Source organism: Mustela nivalis (assembly GCF_964662115.1).
Source record: "Mustela nivalis genome assembly, chromosome: 12".
Lineage (NCBI taxonomy): Eukaryota > Metazoa > Chordata > Mammalia > Carnivora > Mustelidae > Mustela > Mustela nivalis.
Genome location: NC_139031.1, coordinates 2,731,013 through 2,749,794, shown reverse-complemented (window position 1 = coordinate 2,749,794; position 18,782 = coordinate 2,731,013). Strand labels below are relative to the sequence as shown.

At 58.7% G+C, this 18,782-nt stretch overlaps 1 protein-coding gene across 1 annotated transcript; it reads left to right on the top strand.

Moving 5' to 3' along the window:
- The first annotated feature begins 7,253 nt into the window (after positions 1–7,253).
- INSIG1 (insulin induced gene 1) lies at positions 7,254–17,593 on the top strand. The gene is made up of 6 exons (XM_082693665.1): positions 7,254–7,381; positions 7,885–8,313; positions 10,492–10,616; positions 11,835–12,001; positions 12,186–12,285; positions 15,648–17,593. The coding sequence occupies exons 2-6, from the start codon at positions 7,911–7,913 to the stop codon at positions 15,675–15,677; spliced, it is 825 nt and encodes a 274-aa protein (XP_082549791.1). The 5' UTR covers positions 7,254–7,381; positions 7,885–7,910; the 3' UTR covers positions 15,678–17,593.
- Positions 17,594–18,782: the final 1,189 nt, after the last annotated feature.

Genomic DNA, 18,782 nt, shown 5'->3' with positions numbered 1-18,782 from the left:
ATTAAAACAGCCCGCGCGCAAGCCCCGAAAACCCCCTGGACGCAGAAACTCTGGTGGCAGCCGCGGTCAGGTCCCCTCCCTCCTTGGGAGACTTGTGCTGGCACTTTGCTTTGCTCAGTAAATGTCACTCTGTGGCCCTCCAGTCTGTCTGGTCTCCCTCCGAGGTCTTCAGAGCCGCATGACCGAGAACCTGGACAAGGACAGAGAAGAGTCCTGCAAGACGAGCCCCTTCCACTCCTGGCGGCACCTGGCTGTCCTGGGCCTCTGGGCTGCCAGCGGAGCTGCTGTGATCTCAGCCGCCTTCTCCACGTCTCCTGTGTCTCCCCTCTTCTCGTAAGGACGTCAGGCGTACTGGATTCGCGCCAAACCTCCTCCTCTATGACCTCATCTTGACCCAGCACGTCCACAAGGACCAGATTTCCAAATAAGGTTGTCTCCTGAGGTCCCAGGAAGGACATGATTTGGGGGAACGCTGGCCAGTGCAGTCCGTGCACCCTTTTTGCCACGCCCGTGTCCCACACTCCTGGACAGCACCTTCGCCTCCCCAGGAACTCGGGCTCTGGCCCACGGCCCGCCCCCACATCCTGAATGTGACATCAGCCGAAGCAACTTTGTCCTCCACGGGCACAGCCCGTCCAAGCCCCAGGCTGTCTGCCCGACCTCCCCGGGGCTGGCGACTCATTCCACACCACTTCCGCCCCAGTCCGAGCGCCACTCCTCGGACCCTGTCCTCACGCACAGCTGCGGCCTCGCTCCGGACGACGCACTCCTAACACCTCCTGCAACCTCTCCTCTCCAGACGCCAAATCCAGTCACAGACGTGTCGGTGCTGGGTTTCGGTCCGCTCGTGGCAGAGCCGACTCCAGAGCTCACACGGTGCTCCTTCCTCCCGGGGGGCCTCCGGGCGAGGCCGGCTCCCCAACCCTGCGGCATCCCCCCGCTTCTGCCCTCCTTGGACTCCATGGCCCCCTTACCCACTAGTCAAATTCCTGGGCTTCCTTGCTCCATCATCCCAGAAAAACTCGGTCCTGAATGCCCCAGAGGGCAGGCCTTCCTGCCCCGGCCTGCCCCAGCCTGCCCCAGCCTGCCCCGGCCTGTCCTGGGCACGGCCCGAGGAAGAGTCGCACCACCCTGAGGACTCTGTGGGATCCCGGCAGAAACCTCAGCAGGCGGGGGGCACTTCTCCTCGGCTCCTCCCCACTTAGTTAAGTCCTCGACCTTCAGCAAAGGCCTGGAACTGCCCCGGGCTAGGCCCTGGCGCCCACCCACGCCCCCACGGCCCGCCCATCTCAAGTCCCGTCTCCTCTCACACCGGCTTCCAGGTGATTCCAGTAAATTCCAGGACTCCGCAGGGAATCACGCCACGCACGTCCTTCCCCTTTATCAGTCTCGTCTCGCTACCAGAATCTTCCCGCGGCATTAAATTGACTCAGGTCTTCCTCGTTTGTAAAAGAAAAGAAAACTCCCTCTGCCCTGGGTCCACACTGGGCCCCACGCTTTCCCTGTCTCCACCTCTCCCCCGGCGGCGCCCCACAGGCACCGCACGCCCCACGCCCGCAGAGGGAGGCAGGGCTGGTGTTTGTCTCGCCACTTCCCGCCTCCTCCTGGGACTTGCGGGCGTCTCCCCTCCTTCCAGCCCTGCTGGGCTCCCCAGCCCTGCACCCTGCGGCCTCTTTTCCTCCTCGCCATTCCCACGGCAGTCAGAGGCGCACAGATTTCTCCCCCGACACGCTCTGCCTTGGCCCATCCTCCAGCGGCTTTGGCCGCCATTTACAATGGTCCCTGACAGACGGACCGACGACCTTGCACATCTAAGGGTCGGCCTGGAAGGAAAGGACAAACTCTTCTCAGTCTTCCAAGATCTTCCTTCTGGAGTAGGAATGAAGTGTCCGGGAGACAACTCACAGGAGAGAAAAACAAAGATGTATTACGTGCTCACCGCGGTCCCATAATGAAATTGAGACATAAAGGCATTCACTCTGGAAGCTTCAATTAGTAAGGAATTCTAAACAGAACAGGGGCTATGGTAGTAAATGAGTAAGAAGTAACAAGAGCTGTCGGCACAGCCTTCTCGGCTGCAAATCTCCCACCTCCGGTCATCAGGATGTCTCTTCCCTGCCTGGTACAGGAGGGAACGTTCACGTGCTAGATTTGTTTCCTGCTTTTAGGAGACAGAGGAGGCTCTGGGTGTCCTTTTGCACAGGTTGTCTCTCTCTCTTTTTTTAGAGATTTTATTTATTTGACAGAGACAGACATCACAAGCAGGCAGAGAGGCAGGCGGGCGGGGGGAAAGCAGGCTCCCCGCTGAGCAGAGAGCCCGATGTGGGACTCGATCCCAGGACCCTGAGATCATGACCTGAGCCGAAGGCAGAAACTCAACTCACGAGCCACCCAGGTGCCCCCAAGCTGTCTCTTTAGTAACTTATATTTTAAATAATCAGTATGCCAAAGTGGCACCTTTGGGGACACCCTAATCATGTCTCTTGGACCCCCCTTTCCAGTGACTGAAGGAAAATGTGACCTAACCAGACCTGCAGAAGCAGTCTGGGCTCTTCCTGCCAGGAACGGCTGAGTATTGGGACGGGAGAGCAGAGGGGTTAACAGCCTTGGGGCAAACCCGGGCCCCGCGGGGACAGGAGCGGAGAGAGCTGACTGAGACGCATCCTTCCCCCAAAGGACTGTGGTAGCCGCAAAGCGGAAGATACCTTGCGGGCCCGGCGCGGCTGGCTCGGCAGCGCACGGCCTTCTCTTTGCTTTTCCTCCTTGGCCGCCCACTCACCTCTTTCCCTCACTCTTGTTGGGATGATGCCGGCCAAGAAAGTCTTAGCAAAGGAGTCGAGATGCTCCTTGGCCTACAAAAATGCCATCTCGCCACCAGAATTGTGACCTGACTGCCTCGGGCCCACGGGCTCATGAGAATCCTGAAGTCTTCGTAGTAACAGGTGCTGACAAGGACGTGCAGACATCGGAACCCTCATTCCTCGCTGGTGGGAAGGTGCTGTGGGGCAGCTGCTTTGCAGAAGCGGCTAACAGGTCCACTAAGGACGGAAGACCAGAGCCACCACATGACCCAGCCCCGGCACGCCCAGCAGCCCCATCCGAGAGAAGCAAAACCTGCCCCACAGAGACGCGCACTCCAAGGTCCCCAGACGCATTGTTCATCCGAGCCCCAAAGTGAGGACGATGCAACTATCCAACAGTTGGCGAGTGGGTAATAGAACGTATAATGGGACATTATTCAGCCACAAAAAGTGAAGTACTGATGGCAGGACACAACACAGGTGACCCTTGAAATATTCCCCTTAGTGGAGGAAACCAGGGGCGCCTCGGGGGCTCAGGTCGTGGTCCTGGATTTCCAGAATGGAACCCCGCACCGGCCTCCCTGCCCACTGTGGAGTCTGCTTCTCCCTCTGCTTTCTCTCACGCTCTACCTCCCATATAAGTAAATAAATTTTTTTTAAAAGATTTTATTTATTTATTTGACAGAGAACACAAGCAGGCAGAGAGGCAGGCAGAGAGAGAGAGGAGGAAGCAGGCTCCCCGCCAAGCAGAGAGCCCAATGTGGGGCTCGATCCCAGGACCCTGAGATCACGACCTGAGCCGAAGGCAGAGGCTTTAACCCTCTGAGCCACCCAGGTGCCCCTAAGTAAATAAAATCTTAAAAAAGAAAGAAGAAAGGAAGAAAGAAAGAAACCAAAGAACACATATGATGTAATACCAATCATATAAACCTCCAGAACAGGAAAACCTATAGGGACAGGAGACCGCTAGCTGCCCAGGGCTGGGGAGTGACACTGGGATTATGGGGTTTTTTAAACTTATATTCCCGGGGCACCTGGGGAGCTGAGTCGGTTGTCCTCTGACTCTTGATGTCAGCTCAGGTCATGATCTCAGGGTCGTGGGATCGGGCCCTACAAGCCCTGTGTTGGGCTCCACGTCGGGCCAGCGTGCTCAGTGGGAGTCCACCTGTCCCTCTCTCTCTCCTCCTCCTCTCTTGCTCTGTATATTTAAATAATTATATATTTAAATAAATTTTAAAATCTTTTAATTAAAAAAATAAAAATATGTTTTCATATTTTCTGAATGTTTTACAACCATGTGGTATTTTTCTATTAAATATAATATACTTAGCTATTTACCCTACACTGAAAAGATATGTGTTATAAATTGTTATTAAAGTTTAAAAAAAAAAAAAGCAAAACAGGAATATTGAGTATGGGCGGCATATCCCCCACTGCCTGACCTCTCAGATATCCCAGACCCCGCACTTCCCTTTGTGCCCTTTGTCTTCTGTGTACAGGAGCTACAGAGGTCTCGTTTCCTGAGTGAGTTATTTGGGGAGAAACTATGGGGCTGTGTTTAGTCCGTAAGCAACGGGAAACTTTCCTCGCTTGACGGCACGTCTACAATGATTAACATAGAGTGATGTGATTAAGAACTGGATGGTGCTGTCCCGAACACGTTTCCCCAAATACTTAACTCAGAGTAACTGGCGGGTTGGGGAGAGTTGACCCCATCATGCTCAATGCAGAGCCCCCGTGTGCTACCGAGACAGCAGCAAGAACGCCGTCACCGAGGGAACGGACTTGTAAATTCTCAGAATATTTCAACAGGGCTCCCGGATCCATGCCTGTGGTTTGCAAGGCTGTGCATTGACCTTCCTCCGGTGCGGTTCGCCTGGACCGACTTCCTTCGTGGGACCACACTCTACCAGCACCGGGGCAAAGCACAGACCCTGGCGGTGCAGGGATAAGGCCTACGGATACGGAGGCCGCCGGCAGCCTTGGCAGGAGCCCTCCCACCTTCCCACAGGACTGCTGGGCCTCGGGGTTGCTCCAGGAGGCCCTGATTCACACAGTCCTGGTCCACATGTGAGGGAATGCAGAGTCAGAGGCCGGGCTATGTGGACAGCCCCTCCGGTGGGGAAAAATGTAGCCACAAGAACAGACCTCAACCCACAGGAACCCATGCGATGGAGAGTCCCTCTCCACACAGGAGACAGACAACACAGGAACCCACGAAATATTTTCCTAAGGGGCGCCTTGGAGGTTCTGTCAGTTACGCCTCCAACTCTTGGTTTCACTTCCGGTCATGATCTCAGGGTCCTGAGATCGAGCCCCACCCTGGGCTCTGCACCGAGGATAGAGTCCGCTTGGGGTTCTCTCTCCCTCCCCCTCTCCCATAACTAAGTCTTGAAAAAAGCGTAGCTTCCTAGGGTTTGTCCTCGTACGTAACGGAAAGTGACACTGGGCTGGTCTGCGTGGCCAGACAGGCTGGCGAGAGAACAAACAAGGAACACCCGCCATGCCTCAGGTCCCCGAAGACAGATACCCTGATTTCAGGGCTGTGAGAATTCCACAGGTGAGTGGAGAGCCGTGAGCTCCGCTTCCTGGGTGTGAAATATCTGAATGAACCGGTTTCCTGAAAGCTGGTGAGAAGCTTCCTCCATTCGCCGGTGTGTCCCGAGTCTGTGACAGGCTTCCATTTCAGGGCCAAGACGGTGGTGTAGATTCTCGACACGAGGTCCACACCTCGACCCACAGCCCGTGTGCACGGCGAACCCCGATGGCAGCGTGGGGGAGGCGGCCCAGGCGGCTGGTGGCGACCCAGCAACGACTCAACCCTGCAGCAGCCTGGCGAGGCGAGCCGTCCGCCACGCCGGCGATTTCCTGCCGGTGAACGGTGGCGCAGCTTCCAATTTGTTTGCTTTTTTAAAAATGTTTTGCTTTTACAAAATCGCAGCATGGCTCCGCCGGCCCGCGCTTCCGTCAGGCGCCGGGAGAAAATGGCCACGACCCCGATGACAAAAGGCCACGAGGTCGAGAACGCTCTGAACGTCTGCGTGTGAAGGTGATCACGGCGACCAGCGCGTCCGCCCGCGCCGCAGACGGGGCGACGCCCGACCCGCCCTGCCGGCCACCCCCGCTTTGGGGCCGCGCGGGAAAGCAAGCAAGTCACGTTATTAGCGGCGCGCGGGGACCGCGAGCGGGTCTGAAGCCAACGGCGTCCGCGACGGCGCCGCCGCCTCGCGAGCGGGAGAGCGCAGGGGCAGCGCACACGCGGGGCGGCGCACACGCGGCCCGGCACGAGGCTCCGGGCGGAGGCGGAGGCGCCCGCCCCGCAGCCGGCCGTGGGCGGCCCGCGCGAGCAGGACGGAGCGGCCAGGACCCCGGCGACAGTTCCGAGCCGGGAAACGGCCGCGGTGGCCCACGCAGCGCCCTCGCGCCCGGGAGGGTCGGCGCAGCCCCGCAGGCAGCCCCGTTCCTTAACTTCCCTGTTTTACCACCAAAGCCTCGTGTGCGCCCCTGCCCCGCTCCCTGCCCCGCCGGAAGGATGCTGCAGCGGCGGGAGCGGCTCCGGACCACGTTTCCCGCGGGTTGAAAGCCGCTCGGGTGGAGCCACAGGCCGATCCCGACCAGGCCCGCGCGGTGCAACCTCCGCCGGGGAGGGGCCGCCGGGGATCTGCTCTGGGCCGGGCCTCCCCGCACGTGCGCTCGCGCGGACGGGGCCGAAGACCGGCCGCGGCTCCGCATCCCCAGGAGCCGCTCTGGCTCGGCGCGACGCGGACCTCCGGCCGGCGCGGGGCACGCGGGGACGACAAGAGCCGCCCGCGGGGAGCGCAGCGCGGAGAGTCGCCCGTGGCCGGAGCACCGCGGGGCCGCCTCCCGCGCGCCAGGAAGGACGACGTGGCCGCGGGGGCAAGCGCTGCGCGGGCGCGGCCGTGGCGATCCGTGTCACGGGACGGCTCCCGCACCCGCCGAGCGGCCGGGGCGCGCACTCTCACGCGCGCGCACGCACTCACGCCCCCTCCGCGCCCCGGCTCCGCGCCAGCTCTGCAGGGGGCACCGGCGGGGCCCCGAAGGCGCGGGCCGCGGGCCGCACACGTCAGGGGACGCGGCAGGCGCTGGAGCGGCCGGGTCGGCAGGGCAGGGCCACCCGCGCGCCACGACCGGGCGAGGACCGGGAGGCCGGGCCGCGCGACCGACGGGCGCCACCCCCCGCTCCCGCCGCCCCGCTCTGCCCTCCCAGGCCCGCCGGGCCGGTCCCCGCGGCTCCCGCCGCCGTCCGCCCGCCGACCGTCCGCGCTCCCGAGCCAGCGCGGCGCGAGGCGGCGGTGGCGTGTGCTGACGTCATATGGGCCGCCCGCCCCGGATTGGCCGCGGCCGCCTCACCAGACCGCGAGCGGACGGGCGCGCGGGCGGGGCGGGGCGCGCGCAGGCCACGCCCCCAAGCGGCGGGCCGGGCAGGATCACGTGACCCGGCGCCCCTCCGCCCGCCTTATAAGCTGCGCCGCGCGCCCCGCGCCACGGGCCCAACTCCAGGAGGTCCGGGCCTTGACCTCCTTCCTCCGTGAGCCCGCGCGCGGGCGCCCCTCGGACAGGTACGCCGGGCGCATTGGGGGGCTCGGAGGCGGGCGCGGGCTGGGGCCGAGCTCGGGCCGGGGGCGTGGATGGGGAGGTCCGGGCGCCCCCACCCCCTCCCGGGAGCGGGACGGACCCCGGCCCGGCCCCGGGGCGGGGCTGCACCCCCTGACCCCGACGAGCCGGCTCTGCGTCCCCTCCGTCCGGGCCCCGGTACCTTGCGCCGCGCGCGGACGGCATGCGGGAAACTTTGGGGCCGGACGGGCCAGCACCGGAGGGGCGTGCGGAGGGCACTCGCGGGCCCGCGGACACCCGGCCGCCGCCAGCCCGCGCGCCGCCCAGGGGGACCTCCCCGCGGGACCTGCGGCGCGGGCCGCGCATCTGCGGGCGCCCCAGAGGCCCGGGCTCTCCCGCACGAGCCGCTATGGGTGGGCGTCGCGGTCCGCCCCACGGTCGCCCCGGGCCCGCGCGCCCCTGGCCCGCGAACTTGACGGGTCCCGCCCCCCGCTCCGTCTGCCCGCAGGAGCGCCGGCCCGCCCGCGGTGACCGATGCCCAGGCTGGACGACCACTGCTGGAGCTGTTCCTGCGCCCAGGGCGCCAGGCACCGAGGCCGCCCGGGAGCCGGGGCCGGAGGGCTGGCGGCCAAAGTGGGTGACATGCTGAGCCCCGCCGCGCTGGCGGCCCGCAGGGGCCCGGACCCGGACCCCGCGCCCGCCCGCGGGCCTCGCAGCCCCGGGACGGGGGGTCGCGGCGCCGGTGGCGGCCCCCCCGGCAGCTGGCACCACCACCTGGTGCAGCGGAGCCTGGTGCTGTTCTCGGTGGGGGTCGTGCTGGCCCTGGTGCTCAACCTGCTGCAGGTGCAGCGGAACGTCACCCTGTTCCCCGAGGAGGTCATCGCCACCATCTTCTCGTCGGCCTGGTGGGTGCCCCCGTGCTGCGGGACGGCGGCCGGTGAGTGCGGCGGGGTGCGCGCTGGGGGAGGGCGCGGGCGTGGTGGGGAGGGCGCGCTGGGGGGTGTCGCGGGGGGGGGGGCGCGGGGGCGCCGGGGCAGCCTCCCGCCGACCTGGCCCCGGGGCCGCGCGCAGAGCCCGCCGCTGTCCCCTGGCCGAGCGGGCCCGGGATTGGCGGCCGGCGAACTGGTGAGCGGCGCGGCCTCGCTGCCATTGGCCGGGCGCGCCAACACGCTACCCGCCGGCCACCGAAAACAAACTGTCACGTGGGCCGCCGGGCGGGGGCGGCGCGCGGAGGGGACGCCCATCCCGCCGCCGGGGTGCCGCGGGGTGCCGCCCGGCGAGTGCCTGGGATCGGGCGCGCCACCCTCTTGGGGACTTTCTGGGTTACCTGAGAGTGCACGCTTGGTCTCGGCTCGCAGACCACGGAGCGCTTCCGTGCCGGGCCGGCACTCATTGTTCCCCGCAGCCCCCACGGGCGCCAGGTGCGGAGCGGGAGAGGGCACTCAGGCCCCTGCCCTCAGGGCGCCAGCTCTGCCGGAAGGAGCAGCGGTCTTCCATGTGGGACCGGGTCGGGGCAGGTGTGCCCCGCTGTCGGCTGTGTAGCCAGCGTTTACGGACTGCTTGCTTTGTGTTTGATGTGCTCTGCTTTGTGCACGTCTGACAACAGCGGGCTCTGATGGCTCCATTTCACAGATATGGAAACTGAGTCACAGAGGCCTTAAGCATCCCTGTCTTAGGGGAACACAGTGGACGGCGGGGCCACTGTGCATCACACTGCAGACTGCCTCCGTGGAGTCTGGGTGTGTCTCCTGGACTGTGGAGACACATCCTGTTGGCAGCAGACTCACTGACCACAGCTGGAGGACACAGGGCTCAGAGCCGGGTGCTGTGTTCTAGCCAGGACGCATCATAGGGGATACTGCAGCTGCTCAGTGTGTAGACTGCTTTCGTCTCTGTTCTTAGGAAGATAGGGTCCTACTTGGCCTTTGTAAATCCTTTAAGCATATGGCTATCCTATTAAAAATCCTCTTTGAGATTTTTACCTAGATGCAGATTCCTTTTTTCATGCACATATGGTAAAGCAGTTCTTTCTCCGAATCAAAGATATGATCTTAAAAATGAGGTATTTTAGGTTAGGCTTTATTTGCAGTTGAAGCTTCAGGGGACTCTAGGACTATCTGAAACACAGTGTCTCCTGCCTCATTTAAAAAAAAAAAAATTATCAGATAAGCTATGGCAAGATCCAATAGTACATTTGTATCTCTTTAGCCTTTAACCCTATAAGATAAGGTTAAGTTATAGCAAAATAAGTTCTAGAATTGTTTGGGTTCTGGTTTTCAAAACTCTAAAATTAGAACTTGGTAAAATGTAATACGAAATAGAAACTGAAACTCTCCCATCGGATGTTTTATCAGGACTGTGTCTCTTGTTTCTCTGTTCAGGAACCTGAAATAGTTTCCTCTTTCATGGGACACCAGGTGGAACTGCCCCGTGGCTTTCAAGCCTCCACCCTCGGTGACTTTAGGTTCTGAGCCTTGTGTCCCACAGTTGGTCCCGGGGCCAGGACCGCCACCAGTCCCCATGTGCCCTGGTCCTGCCTTGGCTTTGTCTGCTTTGCTTCTGTCCTGGAACGCCACACCCTCCCCTGTCTAAAATCTCTGTCCTCTTGTTTTAAAATTCTGTGCCTGTGAAAATGCCTTAACTCTCCCCCAACAGTAAGCTCTTCCTACTCCGCCTTCTAGTTACATAACCCTCGTCATTTTACACATGAGGGAACAGACATGAAGCTCCAGGTCCCATCAGAGCCCGCGGGGAACAGGGACCTGGTTCTCTGAGCCTGGTCCCAGGCTGTTCCCACAGGTCAGGACCTGGAGTCGGGGCAGGCTCAGCATGGTTGACTCGTCATAGCGTTATATGGATAATTACCCCTGCCCGACTCAAGTCTGTGCTCACCTGGACTGAAGAACAGCCATTTTATTTTCAGTTTCTCAAAACAGTGTGATCCTTTTGTTTGTACTCAAGGAAAACAGAAATACAAAATCCGTCTTCGGCTGTCATATTATAGCTTGTACGTTTTTCTAGGACAAGAACTGATTTGAGTAATGTGTTAATGATTGGCGCATTGAGATCCTTTCCTTGTGAGCCAGCATACTCTAACACTGTGTTGTTTTCCTAGCTGTCGTGGGCTTGCTGTACCCCTGCATTGACAGTCACCTCGGCGAGCCGCACAAGTTCAAGCGGGAGTGGGCCAGCGTGATGCGCTGCGTGGCCGTCTTCGTTGGCATCAACCACGCCAGCGCCGTATCCTTCGCAGATGTGCTCGGTCCAGAGCATTTCCTTAGCTTACATGTTGAAGTGTTCTGTGCCTTTTAATCAGTATGTATTGTCTCCTAGGTCAGTTGAATGGCCTTCTTCCAGACCTTTAAAGACCTTGGCTTGGTGTCTACTTGGCAAGAGTTTTCAAAGTGGTTCAGGAAACTTAAAGTAATCCCAGAAGTGGAGAGGACTTTCTCTGTTGTGCGATAGTCTTCCGGCCCCTTGGAGTGGGTTTTGTGAATTCCCTCTCACCTTCCCACCTTCCCACCTCCTCTGCTGTGAGGACTTGGTTGCTCTGGCCTGGGGAGCAGCGGCTGGGGGGGTCCCTGTTCATGGGCCGCTGCTTCTAGAGGTTGAAGAGAGACAGGTCTCTGCTTCTCTGCCCCTCCCTGGCTGTGCCAGCTGTGAAGTCTCAGGGCCAGCAAAGGTGGTGTCCTCTGCAGGGGGTTCTTAACCAAAGGTCCCTAAACTTCCTGAGCCCTCGGGTGGAAGGTATTGCACAGAGTACATCCGCGCTGTACGTCAGTGCGTTTGTCAGGAAAACGGGTCGTAGTTTCCCAGGTCTCAAAAGACTTGGGGTTTCTTTAACACAACTAGATTCTATTTCAAAATCTTAGGGGAAGGTCTTTTTAGAGTTACTATGTCCTACTCTACCTGTATCTTAACAGGAAGCGTCAAGACGGGATAGTATACCTTAGCTCTGACAACATTTGTGTTTTCACCTGCCAGTCGGTAGCGCTGTGATGAGAGGCAGGCGTGTGTCCACGGACTGTGGGAGCGCGTACTGTCGAATGACAACGGATGAGGCACCCGAGGAGACATGGGGAGAGAAGTGTGTTTCCTCGGCTCAAGTTAATAGTCAAAACAAGAAATAGGACGGGGACTGCGGATGACTCAGCAACAAAATGTGCTGTTCCGTGGTCAGATACCAGCAGCTGGAGGTTTCTGGAGCGTTTCCTTGTAGATCGTGTCTCACCGAGTGACCCAGCGGAGTCCTCGGGGTCATGGCAGCCTTGTACCCAGCAGACCTTTTTTGCTGCAGTCTGGGCGGGTTCTTTGGATGGAGAATTATGGGCTGTGGAATAATGAAAGCACACGTGTAGGCTCTGGGGCATTTTGTTTGCTTGTCTGGTTGGTTTTTTCCTTGGCTTGTTTTGATCATCTTGAAAATTACTGAACTTTTCTTTAACCTTGCATCACTAGAAGTTGGATTTTGCCAATAATGTCCAGCTCTCCCTGACATTAGCGGCCCTGTCTTTGGGCCTCTGGTGGACATTCGACCGTTCAAGAAGTGGCCTTGGTCTTGGGATCACCATCGCCTTCCTGGCCACGCTGATCACCCAGCTGCTGGTGTACAATGGTGTCTATCAGTAAGTCTGCGCCCCCAGGCAGCGACTGCGTCTGCCAGCCATTCCTCCACTTTTGTTAGAAATACCCACGAAGCTGAGATGCCCTGTTTTACTTACATAAACATGAGGTCAATTTAGGCAGGAAAGTCTCAGAAGTGCTGCTGGTCGTGGATTGACGGCACAGTTTGCTCTGTTGTCTCCGCAGGTACACGTCCCCAGACTTTCTGTACATTCGCTCCTGGCTGCCGTGTATCTTCTTCTCCGGAGGTGTCACCGTGGGCAACATCGGGCGGCAGCTGGCCATGGTACGTCCTGACGCGGGCAGCTCCTGGTACGGCGGGGCTTAGCCCCGTAGAAGCGCTTGACGAGAGTCGCTGTGACGTGTGCTGCTCGATGTCTAGTTGAGACCCAAGAACGATTATTGAGAAAAGCAGACTTTTAAAAAAAAGAGTAACAACACCAAGGCAGCTCTTTGCTAAACTGTAAAGATTCAGGGATCTGTAAACACATGGGGAGCTAGGAAACAAGCAGAGTAGTAGGGCCACCCGTCACGGAACAGACGCAAGTGGTGACTTTTCTGCGCTCTCTGCTGCTCCAGGAACCAGCAGAGCGCAGTGGCCAGAGTGGCTGATGGGGGGTCACGGGCCCCCCCATCCTGCGGGGCAGCAGGTGCCAGGAGACCCTGCGCCAGGGTCCGGGCCTGGGGAGGCCGGCCCTGCCCTTCCCGGGACCCATGGGCCTGGCTCAGCAGCGCTGGAAACCCCGCCGTGGTCAGGGAGCCCGGCTTCCGGGGCGCAGAGCCATTTTCCGAAAGCCGGAAGGCAGAGGAAGTCGGGGTCGCTTCGGTGGTTCTGGTCAGAAGTAAACACTCATGTCTAAACACTTTAGTGGACGTGGACATTAAACTTCTTCTCGAGTTGACTTGGACTCTAGGCCTTCAGAAAAGTGAACTGAAGAGAACTGAGGCCCTAGGAGGCCGCTGCCCTCAAAGAGCAGCCAGGGGCTGAGTCAGAAAACTTATCTCGGTCCCTCCGGCTACTTACAGAGTTCGTGTGTGCCAGCTGATACTCGCTGGTGGGGGTCGAATTTGAAGGCTGCTTTGGGCTGGTTCCCAGAAATAGAGCTGATTTCAGAAAGACAGAACGTGTAGCTTGTCCCATTGGTTCTGGAGTTGCTCGTCCCCCATCGACCCCCACAGCCCTTAGAGTTCTGTGCAGCCAGTGCCTCGATGGGGGGTTGGTGAAAATACGGTTTCTCGCAGCCCTGATGAGGGTCAGAGGACTTGGCTGACTTCTGTAGGCCCACGCAGCCTCACGGGGGATGCCCCTCAGGCTGGCTTCCTGCCCCCAGCCAGCCCACTGACTGGTTTTCTGAGTAGAACCTGGCAGACCCACCGTCTCTCCGCCGTCCGTCCGCCAGTGCTTGGCTGCTGTCACGCTCCTGTTTCAGTAACTTCAGTGGAGAACTCCTAATACAGCTTTCGGGATAAAGCTGTCGTCAGCCAGGGTGACTTCATAAGACGAACATTTGTATGACATTCGGCACGTCAGAGGTGGTGGCTTCGGGCTGCTGGGGGTGCTGCTCTGTGTTCTCGGAGAAGGTTCGACCCAGGCTCAGCCCGTACACGTGTCTTCCGGTCGTGACGGGCCTCCCACGGGCACGAGTTGTAAGCGTCTAGAAATGGTGGGAGGAAACATCTTCTAAAAGTCATGCAAATTGTACCTTCGAAAATACCGCTTGAAGATTGTGTTCGTGAATGATCCTTGCTGTGCCCCGTAGGTCATTATGGTAGAAAGCTTAAAATTAAAAATTGAACCGCTAAGTTGTAGAGATAAAACTAGCTAACTGCAGGGCTGTGATCCTCCTTACTGAAGCTCGTTCTTCCTCTTTAGTGTTTAGAAGCGGGGAACTTCCCTAAGGATGTTCCTATCGTGTCTTGAAATGCGGGGTGTGACCATCCCCCTCCCGCCCAGGTGGTGAGAACGAGGGACTTGTCAAGGCTCTGTGCCCACCCGCCTCTGTTTCCATCCGTGAGAGGGTGCGGGTCCTCCCCCGGGTCCCAGCCGCAGGGACAGTTAGCAGAGTCAGAAGCGGGGGCTTCTTCCTCTGGGCCGTCCGCCCGCGGAGCTGTGGGCCAGGAGGGGAGCTGCTGGTGGCAGGTGGCCACTCCTGGTGGCTCCAGGCAAGGGACACGGCAAGGTCCCCATTGTCTGGCTGGAGAGCCAGGACGGGTGAGCATGTGGGAAGCGGTGTTCAGTTGTGCTCCTGGCTGTGTTGATGCTGGAGAGGGCTCCGCGGTGGAGCGCGGTTTCCGGCAGCTTCTGGCGCCATGGCTTCAGGGAGCTACGGATGCCTGTGGGCGGGAGCCAGCTTGAATTCCTGTTCCACAGCACGGACCCTCGGACTTGGCGGGCAGCACTCGAGGAGACCAGCCTCTTGGGGAGGCGGCAGGGAGGTGGGATCTGGAACAGGTTAGAAGCTGCTGCTTCCGGAAAGTAGAAAGCTGCTGCATGGTTTAGTGTACGTTAGATTTTTTTAGTCTTCATTTAAAAAGTTACAGCAAGGGGCTCTGTGCTTTAGAACCTCTGCCTTCCGCTCAGGACATGATCCCAGGGTCCTGGGATCGAGCCCCGCATTGGGCTCTCTGCTCAGCGGGGAGCCTGCTTCCCCCTCTCTCTGCCTGCCTCGCTGCCTACTTGGGATCTCTTTCTATCAAATAAGTAAATTTTTAAAAATCTTTTAAAAAGTTATAGCAAAAGCATTACTTTTAGGATCAGAAACCAGAAGTGATGTGCGTAGGGACTCGTAGTCGGTGGAGGGTGTGGATGGGGGAGGAGGGAGGCTTGCTGGGCCCTCTCGGAGCCCGTGCATGTGGGGTCCCTGCGGGTGGCTGCCCACGCCTGCCTCCACTTGCAGCCAAGACCCCAACTGAGCTTCTGAGCGCCGCCGCCTTCCTGGGCGCAACCCCGGCCTTAGACCCCGTCCTCCCGCCACGACCGCAGTGGGCAGCTGGTGCCCGCCTCTCTGACTGTCCCGGCTCCCACCCCCGCACCTGCGCACGCCAGTCTCAGGAGGGCAGCCCTCTCGCTCCGTGACGGCACACCCAGTGCGGCGCGGGCCGCCTGCGCCCCGAGAGAGTCCTCTGTGCCCTGCAGCGGCCAGCAGAGCGGGGCGCCTGCCGATAAGGTGGGGGTGTGGGAAATGACACTTGTCTCTGACTACGCCAGGACCCAAGAATGAAATACGCAGGCCTGATGAAGGTTCCCTGCCTCCCTGCTGGTACGGCCTAAGTGCTGCTGACCCCAAGGTGGCAGAGGGCCATGAGGGGCTGGAGAGCGGGAGGGTCTGCAGGTGCCCACGGCCCAGCCCTGGGGGGGCTGCGAGCAGGCCCTAAGGGCCCTGGGAGGCAGGGCTGGGGAGTGAGGCCCAGGCCCTGTCTTGGAGCAGCCCTGAGGCCGCCCACCGGACAGACTGGGAGAGCTTACCCTGTCGTGCAGGCGCGTGACCTGGCAGGGCGGAGCCTCCCGGCCGAGGGCAGCACGGAGGTTGTTGGGGGGGGGGGCTGTCTGCTGCGCGGGTGGCTCCCCTCCTGCCCCGGCCCCTCTAGCCGAAGAGCTTCTCCTTCGCACGCACGCAGGCCTCACCTTCTCGCTCTCTTTCCGTGCAGGGGGTTCCCGAAAAGCCGCATAGCGACTGAGTCTTCAGACCCACCGGAGAAGAGCGCGATTTGGGAAGAAAGTCTGTGACATTGGATTGTGACAAAGATTTGTCTTTTTTCCTCAGTGATCCATTTAGATGGGGCTGACTGTCCCCTGACTCCCGGAAAAATAACTCACCTGTCCTAGAGTAGCACGCGGAGAAGAGCTGCTTCTCTCGAAAGGGCACTTGCTTGATGCGCCCGTGCCCGAGTCCGCTCCGGAGACGCGCCCCCAGGCGGGCAAGGGAGTGCTGGCAGGCACGGCTTCCCGAGTATTTGATCTCCTTACGTTATTAAAAGCAGGTTGCCATATTTCAAAGCCTTGAACTGAAGCCTAATTACCAGCTGTTGGTTTTGTATCGCTGCCCACAGGGGATAGAGCCCGATGGTGCTTAACAAAGGTGAGGTGTGGAAAAATAGGAATATTTATCCAAAAGTTTTAAAAAATAGGGTTGGTAAGAAGAGAAGTGGCGGTGAGCGCAGGGAGGCTGCATGGGGAGGCCCCAGTGCTGAGATGCTCACGCCCCCACGCCTCACACGCGTGTGCCCCGCAGCGCACAGCCGCGCTCCTCCCTGCCGCGGAGCTTTGTGCAGACAATCTCCCCGAGCGCAGAGGGCAAGGAAGGCCGCGGGTCCACACTGCGGTCGTCTGAGGGCCTCACCGCGACACCTGGGGAGTTTCATCCCAGATCCGTAATCTGAGAGGGCGTCCCCGTCGGGCTTAGGGACCCGGAGTCGCGTGCGGTTCCCTCCGTGCACCGGAACGGACACAGCGATGCGCCCACGGCCCTCTGGAATCTGCAATCCGTGATTGCCTCGTGAGCGCCGCGTGCGCACGCCGCCGCCTGGAGCGCCGCGCGTCTCTAAACACTCGGAGATATCGGTGAGCACAACGTCTTCACGGACTGGCATAGACCATCCCGGACCCGCTTCGCAAGGACTGGGTCTCAAACATTAAGTGCAATGTATATGAAACCAATCTGAGCCTTGTATTCTCTTAAATATTTATTTTTTTTTAACGTATGAGAGGTTGAAGAGGGTTCTCCATTCATTTCAGTGCTGCGCGGAGGCGGAACTCAGCAATAATTTCTTTCAGTTAGGAAGTTACTCTGTTGTGCCCTCCACTGAGCCCCGGTCCTTTCCAAATACTCCAGACGTGTGGGATGGGTAGATAGACCTGGCATTTTTACTTACAAATTTACCTTTTTGTACTTTGCAGTTTAAATGTTTTTGTTTCAAATTCTGTGAAAGTGACTTCATTACGAGACTCCTTTTGACAAGAAACGGGCAGTGGGCAGGACGGGGGGTCGGAGGGCCGGGCGCCCGCGGCTGGGAACGTGCCCCCTCGGCTCCGCTGGTGCAACGATCTTGATATGGTTGTTCAGTTTTGTTCCAAGAAAAACACCTCGGAGCAAATTGTAGGTGACTGTGTAGCTGATCTGTCTTAGAGGAACTTTGTGTAAAAGAAAACAGGATCGTTTCGAACTTGGCACTGACCCCTGCACGTTTTCTGAAAGTGCAGTTGGATGATTAGCCGTGTGAAAAGATTTTTCAAGGAAGAGGTCAGCATTTTATGAAAAACCAGAAGTTATTAGGTGAAAGCAGTAATTGAATCTTTAAAGTATACTTGATCATGTACAAACAGTAAGTATTTTTTTCTCTGAAACTGGAAGTAAATCTCTATCTCTTAGAAATAATGTAGCCAAAAAATGTGAATCTGAAGAATTTTTTTGCCAATACTTTATAGCAAGTATATGAACCAAAGTGATTTGCGTTTGTAAAAATGTAAAATATTACGAACAAAATTTGCACTATACCGGATACAGACATCTAGTGAGATTCACAGTCATACTAAGTTTTCAGCACTGTGTTCTTTTTGCATTCATTTTTTACTTTTATTAAAGGTTCAAAACCAACGCTTGTGTTTACGAGGTTTTCTTTAAGGGGATGGAGGGGGTTCTCTGGGATGTTAGGGTTCGGAATGGGAAACGGCGTCACAGCTCTTCAAACGTGACTAAATGTTGAGAGAACCTCTTGGGGAAACGCTGCCGGAGAGTATTTTTACTTCGGGTGGGAAGTGGGGCGGCAGGGTACCCCTCCCTGCGCCGGGGGCGGGGCCTCTGCCTGAGCCTGGCCCCGCCCCCCAGGAGTTCTGTGCTCTGTCCAGGTGAAGGCCCCTTCTCCCCATCCCAGATAGGTGTCTCCCCGCAAAGAGCCCAGGAACAAGTCCTGTCAGAGGGGTCCCCTGTGTGTCCAGCCCAGGGGCTCAGACCCTCCCAGCCCGGGTCTGAGAGTAAATCCGCGAGGCCTGCGCTTCCTGGCCTGCGGCGGGTAGGTGGGACAGGGATCCGGCTGCCTCAGGGGCGAGACTCACCACTCAGAGGTTCCTCCTTGTCCCTCTGTTGGTGGCCGGGCTGAGCGCAGGGACTCCGCGGGTCCTGAGTACCCCCCACCTCAGCAGCAGAGCTTCTGGAGATGAGAGACACACTGGTGCCGGTCGGCCTGCTGGTCAGCCGCTGCTCCAGGGACGTCCCACCCTCGCATTACAGGCTTTCCCTCCATGCTGGTGACAAGATGAGGGAGGGAACCTGCCTTTCCTGGGGCGCTGGGGCGGCTCAAGTCAGGATCTCAGGGTCGTGGGATCGAGCCCCACGTCGGGCTTGGCACAGAGTATGAAACCTGCTTGAGATTCGCTCTCCCTCTCTCTGAAATATAATAACAAAAAAAAAAAACCTTGTCTTTCTATTTCATGTGTTGAAAGAGACCTTTGGCATTCATTTCTTTTATTAAAGGTTCAAACTCAGGTTTGCTAGCAATGCTCACTTGGTGAGAGTTTCCGCGGTCTCTGTAATAATGTGGCCGGCAGGTAGAGACCGAGAGTTGGGGTCTACTCTGAAAAGCATTATATTGTAAAAGATTAGTACAGACGCTACAAGTCTGCTTCAGCACATGCCGTGTGGTAAGGTTCTCGCCCATGCTCCGCTCATCTGCCGTCAGGCCTGCTCTCGACGGGTTGTGGGCTGTTGAGGAGTAATTCGCGTCAGGCCCTGAATATGGTCAGGATGAAGTCTACCCACAGCCGACACCCGCCCTTGGTGCTCTGAT

Coding starts and splice junctions, on each gene's coding strand:
- INSIG1 (XM_082693665.1), top strand. CDS start 7,911: ATGCCCAGGCTGGACGACCACTGCTGGAGCTGTTCCTGCGCCCAGGGC. Junction 12,002..12,185: donor GTGTACAATGGTGTCTATCA/GTAAGTCTGCGC, acceptor TTGTCTCCGCAG/GTACACGTCCCCAGACTTTC. Junction 12,286..15,647: donor TCGGGCGGCAGCTGGCCATG/GTACGTCCTGAC, acceptor CTTTCCGTGCAG/GGGGTTCCCGAAAAGCCGCA.